Here is a 20655-nt window from a genome sequence, read left to right as displayed (position 1 = left end):
TCCTGACAGTGACGGGACATTAATGGAAACATTATTGAGATTTTCTTTACCACTTAAATCCCTGTTTGGCAGTGGTGTAAAGTAACTAAGTACATTTAAGTACAATTTTGAGGTATTCGTACTTTACTTGAGTATTTTCAACATCCAATATCTCAGATGCAAATATATCAATATAATATATCAAAGATTTTGATTATTTTATATATATATATATATATATACACACACATGTATATGTATATATATATATATATATATATACACAATGTGTTGTGATGCGACATATTATGAGCTTGTAGAACTGCTATTTTTTTCTCCTGGGGGGTCCCGAGACGTTCCAAGGCCAGTGAGTCGATGTGATTCCTCCCAACTGCGCCTTGGTCTGCCCCGGGGTCTCCTCCCCGTCGGACGTGCGTCGAGGACCTCCCTAGGGAGACGCCCGAGAGGCATTCTAACCAGATGCCCAAACCACCTAGGCTGGGTCCTTTCCAGGCAAAGAAGCAGCGACTCTACGCCGAGTCTCTCTCGCGTAACTGAACTTCTCACCCCATCTCTAAGGGAGATGCCAGCCACCCGTCGAAGAAAACTAATTTCGGCCGCTTGTATTCGCAACCTTATTCTTTCGGTCATGACCCACACTTCATGACCATAGGTGAGAGTAGGAACACTTCATGACCATAGGTGAGAGTAGGAACACTTCATGACCATAGGTGAGAGTAGGAACGAAGACTGCTCGGTAGACAGAGAGCTTTGCCTTCTGGCTCAGTTCTCTTTTCGTCAGTGCGGTACAGCGACTGCAATACCGCCCCTGCTGCTACGATTTTCCGGCTGATCTCCTTTACCGTCCTCCCCTCACTCGTGAAACTTGTAGTACTTTAAATACATTTTGAAGGCAATACCTTTGTACTTTTACTCAAGTACATTTTGAATTCTGGACTTTTACTTCTATCGTATTTCTATATGTTTTCCACCACTGCTGTGTGGTTGAGTGGAGTCCCTCACGGCTCTATACTAGTGTGCTTTTTGTTATTGTGGGGAAAGCTTTTACAGAAAATAACGGGTTTAAGTGGTTAACAAACAGTAACTGTATTTGAATGACTGCTAATGCTTTGAAACATACCACATGTAAATAGTACTAAACGCTGTGAGCCATATAATAGAATATTCAACATTCTGGTCTCTGTGAACTTTTAGATTTTGTAACATTTTCCTTTCCTGCTTTTGATAATAAGATAAATGTTTTTGTGAGGAAATGGGGTTGTCACAGCAGCACGGAATAGTGTCTCCAGACCAGAAGACAACGGAACTTGGCAAGAAAACAAAAAAATAACTTTGTCCATTTAGGTGAAATTAAATTCTCAAAGGTTATCACCACACTTAAAATAGCTAAAACAGCTGATGTACAAGCTCACAATGCATTGCAATGTGATGCGTTGTGGCTATTTTCGCTGCATGACACTATTACACGACAAAGTATGAAATAGGGCGTAAGTGGTTAATGCAGCATTTAGCAGTAGCCTATGCCTGAAAGGAATTGAAAGCATTTCACACATCTAGGCTTCCAAACTTTCCTGAATGAAAGCACAAACACTGTCCAGTCAGTCAGTCAGAGAGACACACACACACACACACACACACACACACACTCCCCTGTGGTATTTTTACTTCCAAAATGGAATCAGCTCCGTGACAAAGAGAAATAGGTTTTACATTTAACATTGTTGTTGATTTTTAACCTCTGCTGGTTTCATGATACCAATTAGGAATGGATAAAGAGTAAGTAATTGGAAATAATACACCAAGAGGTAGATTTTCAACTTCAACTGATGGCAACTGATAGACATCAACTTTGAAGTCTGTTAGCCTTTCTCAAGCTGTTCCTGAGTCCCCCCCATCCCCCCCGCCACAGAGAAGGGTAGCGGTCTCTCATCACAGGCCCGTTTATCGTGGCAGGATGGTTGAGTGCTAGGACTTCATTAAGACCCTCTATTGTTAACATCTGGGTTCTGAAGAATGGGGCTTTCTCTGGTCAATTTTGCCCTGGCTTAACAAGGATTTTATTACCGCGTGCAGTTGACATTGGCAGCAGTGGCACGTCTAGCAATGGAAACCCTTCAGCTGTTCAAGTCACAGGAGATCAATCACAGCAACTTATTCCCTTGAAGCTCTGAGTTTCTGCTGAAGCAGAGTGGAACACAGAATGACCCATGAGCACCGATCCTTAGTCTGGAATCTGGAAGCAGGCTGGAATCAAGCATCTTCCTCCTGTATGTGCGAGTGTAGCTCAATGCGCAGCTCAATGCGCAAGTTGTAAAACCATCAGAATAGTGGATACAAAATACTTGTTTTCACTACAAAACCCAGCCCACAATACACTGCTCATTCCTAATATTACATGCTGCCTTTCTCTCTCTCTCTCTCTCCCTCTACCCCCCACCCTCTCCTCTTTGATGTGATCATCTCACAACTTGGGATGTTGTTGCTATGGTAACTGCCGAGTCATTCTCCACTGTCGGCCGACATCTAATTCCATTTCCCCGTGCAGCCAGGGCCCTCCATCATCCATCCTATACATTAGCGTATTGATCCGTCCGTGCACGCCACACACTCGTTCGCAGCAGAGCGTGAAGACCTGTCTCCGAGTGTAAATACTGGAAGGATATTCCGGCGCAAGAGGCACTGAGGGGCAGACATTCGGATGGGTAACGTCCCCACCACAGTGAAACACTGCCTGAGATATGAGCAACTCGTTCGAGACTACCCATGGCTGACGAACTGGCTTCTAGAACGCAAGGTAGGTGGTTATCTTGGCTTTTACTGCACTGCACTGCACATGCTCCCGCACATGATGCTCTCATAACAAGGGGGGGGGGGGGGGGGGGGCTGCACAGTAACCATGTGGAAAGGGGCAGATGGCATGAGATGCTTATGTAATGCTACTTGTGGTTTATACTGTTAGGGTAAATTCTATTTCCACCCAATATTTTTGTGTTTATTTTCATTTGCCACTTGACAATCAAATTATTACAGAGGCTTAACTCTCTCCCCTTCTCATCTATTCTAAGATTTATGTCACATTAGATATAAGAAATACAATTAACAGCTGGATATTGTGACAAATATCCCTCATATTTCCACAGCAGACACAAGTACTCAGTATGAGGAATATACACATGAAATGTCATGTTGTCATTGTGGACTGATCTCCACAACAGTTGAAATGAAATGAAATGAAATGAAATGAAATGAAATCTATATTTACCCAGGGTATCTGGGCTAAGCTCAAGAACTTGTTTCCAGCCAGGCCCTGCTCATAGAACACATTTCATCGTAGTGGTTGATGCCTTGTTCAAGGGCATTTCAGCGGTGGTAATTTTAACGTGTCGGACGGCTGATTCGAACTGGGAACCTTCCGGTATCTAGACCGCGCCGCTATCCGTTCGGCCGCCGCTGCCAACAGCGTTGAAGCCAGAGATGGCTTTCTGTCGACTGTTGAAATTAGTCACATCATATTGTATGAGCCACACCCATCAAAGTCATATGACATGACTTTGATGGGTGTGGATCATACCATTTTAATCATTTTACAACCAGTTTAAGAATGTACATGTCATACATTTTAGGAGAATTCAATCCTAGACTGAAGGTATAGGGCTGTAGCCTGGCTCCAGCCTGGTGATTAACGAGATGAAAATTCAGTGTCAGGCTAATAGGGCTGGGCTATATGGACAAAATTACATATCACAATATTTGTGACGAAATACCTCGAGTCTATCAATATTTTGACGATGATTTTCATGTTATTTTTCGACAAATATTTTTTTCAAATATTTTTTTTTCTTCAAAAATATAAAATACACAACAAAACACAACACTTGTGCCCCATCACAATATCTAGTCTCATATCTATAATATAAATATATTGCCCAGCCCTAACCCGAAGGATTGGTTTACTCTATGTGAATACTTACAGGGGTACTTAACGTTATTCACCTTTGATATTGTTCCAGAGCATTTCAACAACACATGAGTATCCAGACTTTGTCAAAATTGTTGAAGTTGGGCCTAGAGATGGACTTCAAAATGAAAAGGTAATAAGGTATATATTGGTATTTCTTCTCCTCAGTCGAAGATGGGATCTTCAGTGTATATAATATAATATATATGCTAGAAATGGTGGTCACCTAGCTCTTGAAGAACCCAACATTACTGCCGTTTTCTTAAGCACGAAAACTTGTTTTTCCACTATTGTCTGACACATTTTACAATTTCTCTCAAAAAATGTATAAATCAAATGGACATAAGCAACCTCAAATTCCACAAGAAGGATGTCTTGAGACCAAGATGTCTTGAGACTTGCGGCCACAATCAGTTCCTTATTGCAGAAGAGGAGATTTACAGATTGACACAATGACAGAACCTATACTTGTAAATTAGACAGTTTGCAAAGAATGTAAACTAGGCTGCGAGTGAGTGCAGTAAATCATTCTGATTGCAGAAGTGTGAGAAGACATGGCAGTAGAATTGGTCAAATGTCATTTGTTTTCAAACCTTGACTGAAATCATATCCAATAAGACCTATTTCAACTCCATTGTTCTCCAGGAGATCGTTCCGACGGAGGTCAAAATCCAGCTGATCGACATGCTCTCAGAAACAGGCCTGCCTGTGATCGAGGCCACCAGCTTTGTCTCTTCAAAGTGGGTACCGCAGGTAATAACTCTTCTTCATGCACGGCAAAGAAGTGCTGAGTGATTTATTAGGTTCTCATTCTTCTCTGTGGGATGGCGAAGGAAAATGCTTCTTATGTGTTGGACCCACAGATGTTAGGGAGGAAAATGTTGGTCTAGTTTCATAGCGTGTTTTTTCATTCAGGACAATAAACTGTGCTACTATACCAATGTCATGACAACAGACAAACAGCTATGTCGGTTTTCTTTTTTTACATACTGAGTGAGTATTTGTTCTTTATGGATTTGTGCAATGCTGCCCAAGGCCTGAACATGAAACCGTTGCTCTAGTATATAGTGTATGATAATTCAGATTAGGTCAATCTGGAGGGTTAACCACATAAACCACATATAAACATTTGGTGGAAAGTTATGAACATTTGGCCAAAATATCAGATCTACAACAGCATGTGAGATTGTAGATCTGCAAATGTATCAACAAAGTATATACGATCTAAGTGGTTAATAATCTGCACATGTCTTTGCTTTACCTCTCATTAAGATGGCAGATCACACTGACGTTCTTCAGGGAATCCAGAGGTCACCTAATGTTCGGTATCCAGTTTTGACACCTAACATGCATGGCTTCCAGGATGCTGTAAGCATTCATTCATAATTCATTATTTTTTGTGAGGTTGATGCTTAGAGCAATATAATTTGTGTTGTCAAAAGCTTAACTGATTCCTCTCTGTGAAAAAGGGTCAAGGTGTGACAAAGCATAAATTAGGCTTGAATGTGTGTTATACTGTCCATTTTCTCTCTGGTTTAAGGTTGCAGCTGGTGCTACTGAGGTGGCTGTGTTTGGGTCAGCATCCGAGACCTTCAGTAGACAAAATATCAACTGTTCCATCGATGAAAGTATGCTTAGGTTTGAGGAGGTCATTAACACCGCCAAAGAACGACAAATTCCAGTCCGTGGGTTCGTATTCTTTAAATTATAACGTCCGTTTTAAAATCTGTTTTATGCACTTTATGCTATAAAACTAACGAAGCCATTTACTCTTCATACTAAATTTAAATATATTTTTTCTTTTTCTATATGCAAGGAAGCATGCATTTGCACACTATCCAGAATGAATAGCTTCATAGCGAAATTCCAGATGTGTAATAAGTTATTCTATGCATTAATAAACCACAAGCCCATATGTGCATTAAAGAGTGTGGGAATTTCTCCAATAGCTGTTGTTATGCTGCATGTTGGAAAATAATCCAGTGATGGTGATGTATTTATTTAATGTTTGACAAAAAGGATTCCCGGTTCATATGAGATCTATACTTGAATAGCAAAATTAGGGATTGTCTATAGTTTATCATCAAGAATAGTTAACAGTAAGTCTCCTAGAAGTTGTACAGGAACAATAAACTATTGTGTTAACACATACCGGTATGTTAGTCAGTGGAGATTTCCTACAGATCAGCAGGGTACCAAACTTTTTCAGCAATGATCAAAAATATTGATTCTCCATGTTTGTCACAGTCCAAACACTAACTACAATGGCAATAATCAATTGCATTACCATTCCATATTATACACAATTCAATACATAGCCGACCTCCTGCAACCCAAGTTTGGGTCCCAAGCAGTGGTGGACAGTAACTAAGTATTACTAAGTTGAGTACTGCACTTAATTTTAATTTAAGTTTTTTTCTTTTTTTTTTGCAAGCACAAGACTTTCAGTCTGCTACATTTCAAATAAAAATATTGTACTTTTGACTACATTTCTATGAAGGGACACATTGTATCATACTATTAACCACTTAAGCCCCATTAAGCCACAAATATAGTGAAAATAGCAAATCTACAAGCTCATGCAAATGCAATGCAAATGTCTGAAATTATTGTTTTTATATTATTTTGTAATGTGTTCTAAACTTCAATGTACTATTGATATATAAACAAAATCACATTGTAATTTGTATTGTTGAATAGGCCTATACTTACTTATACATCCGTTGTCCACCACTGGTCCCAATTAAGTCCCACAGTCTGTGCATCACCACTATGGAAAGAGCAAAGGCCTGTTAGTGACCCCAACTCACTAGCAGGAGAAGAAACAATAATATGACGATAAATGTCAACTGTTAGTTTAGCTCACTTCTCTTTTGAAAAAAACATTATTATTCTAATTAAATTGATTCATAGGATAATATTGTTACTAATTAATCTCGTTCTGTTTCAGATATGTTTCTTGTGCATTAGGGTGTCCACATGAGGGATACATTGACCCAGCTAAAGTTGCAGAGGTAGGATAGATGAACCTAGTTGAAATTTCACTGAATCTCAGATAGCTTGAGTACAATGAGTTGGCAGTTTAGTACAGGCTGTATGTATTTTATATTTAGTTTAGCCTGCTAAGCCTATAGAAGAAAAAGAAAATAAAGGCTATACCAGTCACACCCTGCATGTAACATGTTCACCTGCTAAGAATGTGGTGAACATAAATCAAACTTGAATAGAAAAGAATATTGTCTTAAGAATATATATTTTGTCTTCATTGTAAACTGATAGCAGTGCTCTAATAAGAATCCTTATTTCAACGATGTAAAAGTTCTGAAAAACGTCATTCTTCTTTTCATTGTCATGTCAATGGCGCAGCCTGCCCCAGGCGTGCTGTCCTGTGTAGTGCATCAGTGTGATTATCAGACTGGTGCTCTGGTTTCAAACTTCAGACGAGAGACTAGATGTTCATGTTGTTCAGGCAGCCAATTATAAAACCGACACAATGTAAAATGTGAAAATGTGTACAAATCTCACCTTTAAATGATCGATTCTAGTATGAACTCTTTACTGTAGTGAGTGTAGTCTAGTTTATCGATATGCCAGCTAAACCATGCAAGTGGCCATACTTAACTGTAGTAAACTTACGTAATTCCCTCACCACTAGAGGGCTATAACCGGTACACGGACTGTCTGAAGGGCAAGAAAAGAATTTCAATAGAGGGGGGAAACGGGCATTCCATGAACCCTAGAATATCTGATAAAATGTTTTAGATTACCCTGAAATTATTCTTGAAATCACTTGAACACTAACAGTCCTACATGAGCACAAGCCCCCTCTCTTCTCTGTTATAGGTGGCAAAAAGGTTATATGACATGGGCTGCTATGAGGTGTCCCTGGGAGATACCATTGGTGTTGGCACTCCAGGCTCCATGGTGAAGATGCTGCAGAGAGTAATGAGGGAGGTGCCCATCAGTGCTTTAGCAGTTCACTGCCATGACACCTATGGGCAAGCACTGGCCAACATCCTCACCGCACTCCAGGTAAAAATACACAATAATATATCCCAAATAATAATGAGGATGGTAAAATAAAACTGCAAAATAGGCCCATTAATCCATATCGGGGACTAAAAACCATAATGGACCCAATGAACACTTTGACCATGCAACTGGTGCAATTGAAACAGGTACCAAGTTCAAGTTCATTAACACACTCATTTTAAAATAATACATTTAGCTACATAATTCAAATACTAGCCTACAGTAGGCTAGTGAATGACCTTTTCCTTTAGCTCTAGTAGCCTACAATGTTGCTCTCTGAACTATGAGGAAGAGCCTTTTGAATAAGGCAAAAATATTTATACTTAATGAAATGACAGACGCGAGACCATCGAGAACATAATATAGTATAACAGCATCTGCCATCGCTGGTGTGATGATTGTCTCTAGGTTGGCATCACACCAAGTCGCTCAACATCTGAGGGCAGAGGGTAGGAAAGGGAATCGAATCCAGATTGGGCCAAAAGTTGAGCAGAGGATTGGTTTTTTTTTTACTTGATTTTTGGATGTTGGGTGGTGGGACAGGGTACTGTAGGGTGTAGGCTGGTTGTGTGAGCTGTGAGGAACTTGAACATTTTGGATACATGGATGGACCTGGCATCTATGGAGTATGAGTTTGATTGATAATGATTGATTGGTTGATTGATTTAATACTTTATTAGTTAGAAATGTAAACAGCACATGGTACAGTCAGACATTATAAGGCTAAAGGGATAACACAACAAAGTCATGGGGACTCAGACTGAGGGGAGTTGGAGGACTCCCGTCTCCTTTTTTTTGTGACCAACTTTTTGTGTGTTAGAGATGAATCGTCATTTAGTAACAGAATGTGTGGTGAGCACGGTATGTTTGTCTCGAGTATATCAGACAGGAATAATGCTACCTTTGCCCAAAAGGCTAGTACTCCTGGGCATTCCCACATCATGTGTACGAATGTTCCGATGGGTTTTTGCGGACATAGTGAGCATAGAGGGCTTTGTAGTATTTTAATTTGGCAGTTTCCTGGGTGTTGAATAAAATCTTTGAATCAATTTGTAATGGGTTATAATTACAAGATGTTAGTGGAATGTTATTCCATACGTTCTGCAAATTTATGAAGATATTGTAGTCCTTTAGATCTATGTTCCATACAGTGATATTACCTGTAGTAACATTTAACTTTTCTTGTAATTTATTATATAACCCGGATAAAGGGATAACACAACAAAGTCCTGGGGACTCGGAATGAGGGGAGTTGGAGGACTCCCGTCTCCTGAATAAGAGGAGGGGAGGCCTGACATCTCTAGGAGGAGAGAGGAGGAAAACCTGGGGATTTCATGCAAAGTGTAAGAAAAAAGAAAAAAGCTGATCGCTTTATGAGGGATGTAAAATATTCCATTGATTTCTCTTGCAGAGATCTGTAGAGCAATTCTGGCTCACAAATCCTGGCATCTTTTAGAGGAAGAGGATACATTCTTCTTTGGAGTTTGACATAGAGAAGCTCTATCCTCTTTGTAAGAGGCAGCTATGCCAAAAAGATTTTTATTTCTTGGCGAGAGACGAAAAAGAGAGTCAAACCAGAAGTTATGTGGTCGGCACCCCAACCTTCCTCCTTTTTAAAAGGTGTTGGAGGCCTGCAAGTACTTTTAAATTCTGGCTTGGTGCCCTGACAAGGATGATGAATTCAAACAGTCCTTTTTTATATAATTTTGGGACTTTTTGCCTTTGATAGTGGAAAGTGGAGACAGACTAGAAACGAGGGGTGAGAAACGGGGAGTGACATACAACAAAGTCTGTCAGCAATGGGACTCGAACCCACAATGCGCTGTCAGGCTGCATTAGGAGCCTGGGTGCCAGGACCGCTAGGCCGGCCTGGGCCGAATGCAAACATTGAGGGGATCAGGATAGAACATTTGCATAATATCAGAGATGTTACCCAAGAGAATGAGAAGAGTAAGAGAGTAATTTAAAATGAGAATAGAGAGTGATTCTCATAGATTCAATTTAGTTATTTTAAGTGCATAGTATTGGTGTTTTATATGGTCATAGAAGCTCATTTGCCCTGTTAAACCATGCCATAATAGGTGAACATTTAGCACCTATTACGCCAATGTGTAAAACATAGATTTGCACAGAAAACCTTTAGCTGGAAAATAAAACACCAGCACCACATTTTAGTTTTGATTATTGTGGAATATAAAGTGGCACAAGGTAATTAAATTATCCAGTGCCTTGCATGGTTTCCCCCACCGCCTGTGTCTGAATTAGTGAATGAATGACGTGCTTTGGAGAAAGGCGCTACATACTAAATGTAGCATTTCACATTGTATTTAGGCATCCACTTTGAGCTCTCGTAAAAAGAGATATTAGTTACAAATTGTTTAATATTCTCAATGTTATTATGCATTTAAATGACACAATGAGTAGGATGTTAAAATAATACCTTGCCTTTGAATACAATCTAATCAAATTTGAATTTGTCCAAACTATTTTTGCACCGAAGCCACGCATAAGATGGATATCTAGCGCTCAAAAAGACACAGAAAGAGTAATATTTAACCGCTCATTCTAAATGTGTGGAAATTATACCTTCAAATTAAGAACAACAACATTTTGCTATTTCATATAAGTAATAGCATGGAGCCAAAAAGTGTGTCCTGGTTCATGTATGATATAGAGTCTGCCATGCATTTCAGCTGTAATGTGTCACTTCATTATCATTATGAATGTATCCACTGTTTGGTGGATATTAAAAAGGTCCTGTTTTCTTCAAAACAAAATGTGTAGATTACAATGAGACACATGAGAGCAGGACCCATCAGTCAACACTGAAGGGGGGGGGCATTAAGAAACACGATCTAACCCTTGTCACAAAGGAAAATGATTCAGGAACTGCCCACTGGAAGAAGGAAAAAAATCCCAGAATCTTAATGAACATAAGATATTTCCAATGGGCCCTCCCATCAGAGGACTCATGCATTGTTGTGAAGAAAAGGAGCTTTCATGGAACATTAATAACGCTCTACGACGCCTAAGATCACAAACATCTAATTAGGTGAACAAAAACCTTTGGGGAAAAGCCCTCTCATCACTTCCCCATAGCGAACCTAAAACTTGTGAGGGAAAGTGGACATAAAACAGAGGTAATACAGATATGGCTGTATCAGTTCTCTGGGGCTCATTGTCTTAGCAGAGGATAGCTGCTCATCGGGGCTGGGTGGGTCAGCAGATGTGAGGGGGTCGACACAATGGCTCACCTATTCAGTGTCTGTCTGACAAAGCCAGTGCGAGAGCTAGGTGGAGAGACGGTTCCCCGAGGGGCTCCGAACTCATCTGTCGCTTGGCTGTTGAGCTATCTGACAATGCTGTGCTTAAAGGCCAGTGGAAGATGATCCGCTCACTGGCCGCTACGGAGCGCATAATATGACAAATGGCACTGCAACTGCAGCTGCAACTCTGGAGCTGGGATTGATCTGCAAACCTCTCAGGATAAACCAAGGGGCTTGAGTCACGGTCAAGTGAGAACATTAGTCCAAGAGGAATACAGACATTCATTCAGAACCGAAGAAAGAACAAAATTACAGTTTGATGTAACTTTTAAAGTATTCATTCATGCTTTACAGATCATTATGTACTATGTTGTATACACTTTGTGCTGCTGATTCTGTTTGCCAAACAGTGAAATTCCCCTCGGAGGAATGTATTCATCATGGTTGACCACAGAAATAATCATAGCCATGGATATTTGTTCACTCACAACAAAATGGAAATGAAAGATTTTTATCATAGCTTTTCATTACTGGGTGCCAGTAGGCCACGACACCAACTGGGAGAGAAATGAATACCCCCAACCTTGTCAACCCTGAGTCACCTCTTTTGTTCCTGATAAAGACATTCCATGCTCTTTGTACCTTTCTTTTTTTTTTTTTTTTTTTTTTCAGGAGTTCTGGGGGTCTTTGTTACAAACCTACTCCTGGCAGGTCCCACAATGAGAAAGTGTGTACTTAGATTTCACCATCGAGGCAGGGAAATATATTTCATGTAGTCCAGCATTTCACCATAACCTACTGTATCCTATAACTTGTTAGGTAGGTGAATGAACATGGGTTGGGTATTTTAGCACTCGTAAAACTCCTCAAACAAGACGTTTGTCTTTCAGTGTATCGTCCCATGTTTATTCACCAGGTAGTATTTAAACAGTGGGGGAATTTAAGATAATTGCCAAAAGTGGGTAAATTAGTTTGTTCTTCAAACAAACTGAGAACCAACATACTGTAGGTTTGTTTGTGAGGTTTCTAGAAACGTAATGTTGATCCCTTAATTCATGTGAGACTCATGGTTTCATGACAAAACTCTTATAATCCTACTGTATTCACAAATATTTGTATTTAAATATTTTAATTATTTTCCAGACTGTTGGTATAACCAATGACACAGAAATAATGTGTCATTGATCATGTAGTCTTTCAGATGCATTATACATAGTCACAGTAATTTAAAATAAATTGAATATTACAATTTCATAATTATGTGGTGAAGTTACATAAGGTCAATTATTGTATCTGTTTCAAGTTAACCATCTAGTATGTATTTTTGTCTAAAGTACTACAGTGACAAACACACTGTTTTACGTGATTTCAATGGTTAAAAGTCACAATTAAATAGTGGCATAGTGAGATAAACAATGTGTATAACATGATGGAAGCATTGATGGGAGAGTAAAAGTAAAAGTACCAATACCACAATAGTAGTAGAAATACTTTGTTACAAATAAAAGTCTGGTATTCAAAATGTACTTGCATTAAAATATACTTAAGTACTGAAAGCAAAAATACCCATTTTGCAGCATTTCACAAGCTCACAAAAAATAGATCTAAAAAAGTGTCGCTTTCACAACTGTGAGCTTGTAGATCGGCTATTTTCTAATAGCCGATAAAAGTATGCAATGCATAGGGCTGAAGTGGTTAATGCATGATTTGTAATAATAATCAAAATCGACAAAGTAACCGGTAACTAAAGTTCTTAAATAATTGTAGTGGAGTAAAAAATACAATACTTGCCCAGAGTAGAAGTAAAAGTATTGAAAATTGGAAACACTCCAGTAAAGTAAAACATCCTCAAAAGTGTACTTGAGTTGAGTAAAAGTACTTAGTTACTTTCCGCCACTGTGTAGTGTAGAAGTGTGATGTAGGCATCTATACGAGTGAGCCAATGAACACAGGAGGTGTAGCCAACAAGGTACTGCAGATGTTTACCTTCCTCAAAGATTAGGACTCATTTCCTACTGATTACCACATGCTCAACACAATTAGTCTGACCACTGAATCCCTATGCGCTATACTTTGATGTACAACAAATAGTGAAAATAGCAGATCTACATGCTGTCAACGAGTTGTGATGCATCAGTCATGTTGTCACCTTGCAGATTGGCTGTTTTAACTGTGAATTTGTTTATTTTTAATTGCACCCAACATAGGCATGCGAGGAAAAGTACATAATTGAACATAACCATAAAGGGATAAAACTCAACTACAAGATTACATTTTCTGCCATATTCAGTCATATAGGCTAAATGCATACATGTCATCATTGATCATTTCCAATATAACTCTGTATTCCAGTTATCACTCAAATAATTATATGAAATGCCTACTTTACAGTTAAATTTACACTACGGTATGCTGAATCTTTTCCATTCATTTTATTTTTGTTACTCATATTCATGCAATGGCATGTTTATTTATTAAATCTGTCCAATGTTATGGATATTTTACATGAATATAGTTCCTTTCACATTCATGGATCGTGTGAAAGTAAAAACGTCATTGCTTCATTCCATTCAATGAACATTCTCTCTCGCTCTCCCTCTCTCTGACGCACTTATGAAACCATAATAGGAGCTTGTACATCTCCAAACTGGTCCACTTACAATGTAGAATGTCAACAAGCTTATCCAAAATCAAGTGAGCTTGAAAACGGTTCAACATAGGGTGTCCTTTTCCCAGGAATGTATTGTTTTTATATAGCCATGGCTGACTGAATGTGGCTATTTAACAGCAAATCCACATCTGGTTTCTGGGCAGTGTGAAGCTAATTGAACACTGGCAAGTTGGGGTTTTCTGACCACCAAACTCTGCGTGATTAGCGTCCAGAGGAACAGGGCATGCCCCGTTGAAGGGGATCGTTGTTCCCTTGTCTTTTGTTCCCTTCAGAAACAGTAGAACCCCGAAGAACCCTGGCTTTACACGACTAACAGCTGAAAGTGAAAGCATTGGCATGGTAGATTACAACTCTGTGTTTATACAACAAAAAAGTCTGCCCAGTACAATATCCTGCTCTGGCTTTAACCAAGGTCTGGAAATCTCGTGCACAGCACACACCGGAGTGGATCCCCCTCCCTCCTTCTAGCACCCCCCCCCCCCCCCCCCCCTCTCCCCTCCCTCCACCTCTTCTACCCCTGCCAACACAAACAGTAATTATAGCTGGCTCAGACAGCCCCTTAAAGAAGTACAGCCTTGTCTGGAAGAGAAGGCACCAATTAGGAGCATTGTTCAAAAAGCGCTACAGAGTTTCTAATAATTTTGTTTGCCTTGTTTGGTCCCCGAGGGGGAAAAAACCCTGCATGACTCCACGTTGAGGTGACCTGACCTGATGCCACTTGGAGGTCAGGATCGCTGTGTTCATTTAGTCTCACTGTGGGATCCCCTGACATTTGGCTGTGCCATGAAAGCTGGAAAACATCTTTAATATTCTCTCGACAGTCCCAGGGACATATGGAAAACATCCTGATATCTTGACCTGTGTTGCTGTGAAGACAAAGGTTATGCTTGTAGCTGTTGAATTATATAAGAGAGACCCACGATCCACAGGATCGTGGGTTATATATATAATTATATAAGGATCCACATAGTAGTAACTTTACTTTTATCTCTGATGCTGAAACCTATATTCTCTTGGAGAATAATAAAGGTTTAATATAAATAATGATTCTTTAGAATATTAAAATACTGTATCCTTCATTTATTTGCCATGAAATATGGTATGACATGTACAGCAATAGTTTTCTATTATCATAACAGGTGAAATGTAGATAACTCACTTCTTATTGATCATACAGTATATTTTTCATAGGCTACTTATATATATATTTCGTGTCCACAAAGAAAAAGTTTTTCAGTTTTGGTAAAACTGTCCAACAAAAGCAAAGGATATGCAGGGGAACAACTCACAACGCATCATTAATTCTCATATGGAAGCCAGACACTTGGTATTGTAGTCAGGGAAAATACATTTTCCCACAAAACTGAGAAATATGACTTACTTTGACTGTGGGCAAGCCATAAACCAAAACTAAAATCTTGTCAACAAAAATAAAAATCCAAACTAAATCTTCATGGGTGTTATATTTACACATGGCGACTGGTAGAGAATCGGAACATGATGCAAGACATAGACCATCTGAGCCTGAGGTGGTCCAGTTGTCGCAGTGGACAAATTAAACAGTGAAATAACGAGTTACATATGTAAATGTATCTAAAAGGTTCAAAGAAAAGGCTCTGAACCATCATGTACAATAATTGTATGATAAGACTGTGTATAACACATGAAAAGTCCCTGAATTAAGTGCCATGAAAGTGAATCCACATCATTAAGGGAAATGTAGATAGTAAAAACATGAGCATCCAAGAATCAGAAACATATGACTTGTCCTGTTCAACATTTATTATGTTCCTCTCTTCTGAACAAGGCCATAATTATGGGGGTTTAAAATGACAAAGAGGATGAGTAAGCCATATTCATTGCGGGGAACATTTTGTGCCCACTCATATATTCAAGACACAAGCCAACAGTTCTCCTAAACAGCTGTAAAACATGGTCTCCAGCCCTGGCAAAGGTTCAGTGTGCCAAACAGAACAATCAAATAGAAAAAGGGTCATTGTTCTGGGATTTTACCTGGGGTTAAGGCTGCGTGTAGGTGCTGAATGTCTCTCTTGTGTTTCTGTGCAGATGGGGGTTTGTGTGGTAGATTCCTCGGTAGCGGGTCTGGGTGGATGCCCGTATGCTCAGGGTTCATCTGGCAATGTTTCAACAGAGGATGTTCTCTACATGCTCCACGGCATGGACATTGAAACTGTAAGTGTTCACAATAAATTTGCATGTTGACCACTTTAAAACCTGATGGGGTCCCAAATTTGGGCACGCGCAGAAAAAACACCTTTCAAAAAGAGCAGAAATAACAGATCTACAAGATCTATGATCTACACATCGTAATGTGATACATTCTGAACTTTAAATCGGCAATTTTTTCCGCTATTCGTGACAAAGTAAAGTAGGTCCTTAGAGGGTTAGTTCAGATTTATGGACTTAAAGCTGTACAAAATACTTGCTGTAGGAAATACTTGCCATTAATATAGTGGTTGCAAAGGTTTAAATTGATTGCCTGAGTCCCGTGGTGGGAGTTTTCTGGTCTGGTTTTGGTGAATTTTAAGTAGTTCCGGACATTTGGTGGGTGGCACTGGGGGCCACGAATTAAAAAGAAATGAATCCACAAAACTAGAATAATTTGTATCGATGACCAATTTCAACGCAACTTTCGTTCACCTTTGACCCCTCTGTCACATGGAACTGTGGTTTTGTGCTGCTGCTGGCTTAGTGATACTGGACACAAAAAATAGTGACATGTGACAGAAGTCACATTCACCTGACTTCTGGAAGTCATGAGATAGGCCTACTTGTGTACATTGCCATCCTTCAAATATAATATAAATTTAAATAATTATTTTTAATATCAGTGGTTTGCTGCTGTAAGCTTGTGTCCTACTGTCATCTTGACAATTTGCTTTACAATTGTGCCCCCTGCTGGTGGTTAACCTTTACTTGGAGCGCCTTCTCACATTCTCTAGAGGTGGGTCTGATTTTAAGGGGTGTCCCCAGTTAACCATGAAATTACAATAAATACGGATACGGATATTATAAAATCTGGTCAAACATTGGTCAAACAGTATAAGAAAGGGGCAACATTGTTTGAAAATAGCAGATCTACAAGCTCACAGATTTCAGAGCTCACAAAATGTATCTGTTGAAGTTGAACCAAGTTTTGATTGATTGATTGATTGATTTTTGTATTTCACATTATGCAGAATGGGTACATTTCAAACGAAAGCACAAGTCAATACAAAAACTGTTTGTGGACGAACCATGATTAAGCACTAACACTTGTTTACAACAGGGTCCCCCTTTTTCAATTCAATTCATCAGAACATTTAAAGACGTACAAATATATACATCTATATAAAAAAAGGAAATCATCATATAGAGAAAGTAAAAAGGGAAAAACATGTGCAGTATGGGGAGAAAGGGGTGGTGGGGGGGGACAGACTTAATTTACAGGGGCCAGTTTCGAATTGTAGCCGTCGCACTAAATCACACTAAATGCCTCAACTCCTACGATTTCAAATGCTTGTCAGGGTCCGCCTCCGGCCTCCCTCCCTACTAGTTCAAATATGATTATTTTGGGGGTCCCCAATTCAAATATTATTTTGGGGGGTCCCCAGTTGAAATATGATTATGTTGGCTGGTCGTGAACTGAAAAGGTTGAGAACCACTGCTAGATGTGCTCGCACACTGTATATATTTATTTTCCCTTTTTACCTCCTATGATGATTTATTTTTGACTATATAGTTGTGTATATTTGTACGTCTCTAAATGTTTTGATGAATTGAAAATGGTGGGCCCTATAAACAAGTGTAATGCTTTATGGTGTCGTCCACTCACTGTTAACGGTTTTTGTATTGAGTTGTACTTGAAATGTACTGTAATTCTGCAAACTGTTAATAAATCAATCAATCAATCAAAAAACACACGGATGCACAGACATTGAGACATGTCAACTATCTCGTATGACAAACAGCGAAAAAAGCCGATCACACAAAGCCAGATCTACAAGCCCACAAAGCCATATTCTTTTTTGACTGAAAGCCTACAATTTTTCTGCCATTCCAGCCAGTCCAGTTGCAAATTCCAAATAGTTTTCCACAGGTCTCATCACTAATTACAAACAAGCAAAATTACTTTTTGGAAATCGCAAATACAGAGGTAGCCCCAATATGTTCCCTCAGGGAACATATTGGAGCTAATACAGAGAATTACATCTTTAAAGGACGACTTCACCACTTTTCAACCAATCTTCATATAGGTCCTCACTAATAACCATGATAAAATGGCACCATTTATTTCTACTCAGTCTGTGTCTCATAGGAGGGCTGTGGGCTAAGAAGTTCAGAACCCTGTCCACCAGTGACATCATCGTTAGGAAGACTTTTTACAAAATGTTTAGATTTGTATTATCGTGAGAACGATGGCTTCCATTTTCGCATTGCAACTTTTCAGGACTAGAACGCCTGCAGTTTCTATTAGCTTGGATTCCCCATCGATGATGTCACTGGTGGACGGGATTCCGAACTGCACACAGCCCTCCTATGAGACACAGACTGAGTAGAAAAGAAATCACACCCGTGTGAAGTGAGGGGCGCTAATATATTAAAGTCTAACTCATGTTGATTAGGTGATATAAAACAAACGGTGCCAACACAAACTTTACTTTATTACTTTCACTTTATTGTTAATGGCATTTAATGTTTGTGTTAGGGACAAGATGACGTAAAGTTTCCCTTCATTATCAATGGCGTTTTTAAAACAAACATTGAACTAAAAACAAACATTAAACCTGTATATAGTCAATGGCATTTGACTAGCGCCCCTCAAAAATTGTGCCATTTTATCATGATTATTAGTGAGGACCTATTATATGAAGATAGGTTGAAAAGTGGTGAAGTGGTCCTTTAAGTAGCGAAGGTTTACTTGCTGAAAGTCATTACTGATTCATTACAGGGAGTGGACCTTTCTAAAGTGATTGAGGCCGGCGACTTCATCTGCAAAGCTTTAAACCGCAAGACCAACTCCAAGGTTGCTCAAGCAAGAAGCAGATCATTGTAACTCAAAAGGAGAAATACCTGACTACTTTATTTTGCTATTGTTGCTGCATATAGATTTGATGCCTATGTTATATATATGTATTGCCTTTGTCAATTTAGAAGCATTTTACAAAATGTCCAAGTTTGCAGGTGACAACCCTCACTGGTCCAATCTCCAATGGGGACGAGTCTGCCTACAGATTGGTTGACAACACACACACACACACACACACACACACACACACACACACACACACACACACACACACACACACACACACACACACACACACACACACACACACACACACACACACACACACACACACACACACACACACACACACACAAATAAGTGCCAAACAAAATGTAGTATGCTACTAAACTCTGTACATATACAAATGTGTTTATTTATGTACCTATATTGGATATATTATCATATTCTATATATTACATTATTTACTAATACTGCATATTGTACATAGTTCATATATTTATATTTTTCTCTAATATAATAGCATGGCAGTAGAATGCTAAACATTGCTGTCCTCTCCTCTTTATCCTATGTTTACATATAGTAATATACTGTTAATAAACATAATGTGTACTTAATGTTCAATTCTGTTGATGCATCAGTCAGTACCATAATACCATTGAAGTAGCCTACTAATAGATGGTAATCTCAAAGCTAACCTTTAGGGGGCAGTAACAGTCAATGTGGTAGTTATTTTACCTAATATTGCGTAGTACATTATCCCTTTAACTACAGTATAATCATACTGTACATGTTATGAGATAATGAAAAAGAAGGTGAATGACCAGTGTTTGTTAGTAGTTACTGCAGAAAGCAAACTTGGGACTGTATGAGTAAACACTTCCTCCTAATCAACTGCCATTAAAAAGCTTTTGAGAAATGCACTTAATTAAGTCTGTATTTGTACAAGGAGACTGCTAACAAGGTTGTTTTTTTATTATCATTATTATCCTGGCTCTGGTCACTTATAGGTGATATATGATTTCTATTTTGTTTCTTTTTCACAACAAAAGCTCTGAATTGTTGTAGTAACCATTGGCATTAGGGGTGTAATGATAAATTTCAACAGCGATACTATACGTATCACAATACATGGACTATATTGGTTCATGATCTCTACGATACAATACGATACAATGATTTAAAATCGATACAGTAACTATTTATCAAAGAAATTAAATCTGGGTAATACATGTGGATAGTGCAGGTTTTTTTTATACATAGAGCATATTTGAACACATATGGACAAACCCGTACCTTGACATGAACACAGAATACACACATCAATAGACCAAGTGTAGAGATATTGAATGGGAAAGTAATTAGACCCCTCTTTTTCTTTGATGCAGTTACTATATCATTACACATACTCATGGGGCTATAGTTCATAGCTCATGGGGCTATAGTTCATAGCTCATGGGGCTATAGTTCATAGCTCATGGGGCTATAGTTCATAGCTCATGGGGCTATAGTTCCAGACTCTATATAGCATTCCTTACTCAGCTCATGGGGCTATAGTTCATAGCTCATGGGGCTATAGTTCATAGCTCATGGGGCTATAGTTCCAGACTCTATATAGCATTCCTTACTCAGCTCATGGGGCTATAGTTCATAGCTCATGGGGCTATAGTTCATAGCTCATGGGGCTATAGTTCATAGC

At 39.0% G+C, this 20655-nt stretch overlaps 2 protein-coding genes across 3 annotated transcripts in view; one reads left to right on the top strand and one right to left on the bottom strand.

The window, feature by feature from the left end:
- The window catches only part of fam83b (family with sequence similarity 83 member B), a 360421-nt gene that overhangs the window by 273927 nt on the left and 65839 nt on the right, over positions 1 to 20655 (bottom strand). The window lies entirely within an intron of this gene.
- On the top strand, positions 2699 to 18983 carry hmgcll1 (3-hydroxymethyl-3-methylglutaryl-CoA lyase like 1; the record flags this gene model as incomplete). Of its 2 annotated transcripts, none has more annotated exons than XM_079512709.1 (9): positions 2699 to 2794; positions 4014 to 4091; positions 4604 to 4711; positions 5231 to 5326; positions 5499 to 5647; positions 6909 to 6972; positions 7802 to 7990; positions 15995 to 16120; positions 18879 to 18983. In XM_079512709.1, the coding sequence occupies 9 exons, from the start codon at positions 2699 to 2701 to the stop codon at positions 18981 to 18983; spliced, it is 1011 nt and encodes a 336-aa protein (XP_079368835.1). The 2 variants fall into 2 exon arrangements, with proteins under 2 accessions (XP_079368835.1, XP_079368834.1); XM_079512708.1 differs by having other exon boundaries at positions 4011 to 4091.

This window comes from Electrona antarctica, assembly GCF_951216825.1.
Source record: "Electrona antarctica genome assembly, chromosome: 10".
NCBI lineage: Eukaryota > Metazoa > Chordata > Actinopteri > Myctophiformes > Myctophidae > Electrona > Electrona antarctica.
The sequence above is the reverse complement of the archived record's forward strand: the minus strand, read 5'-3'. Positions and strand labels throughout refer to the sequence as shown.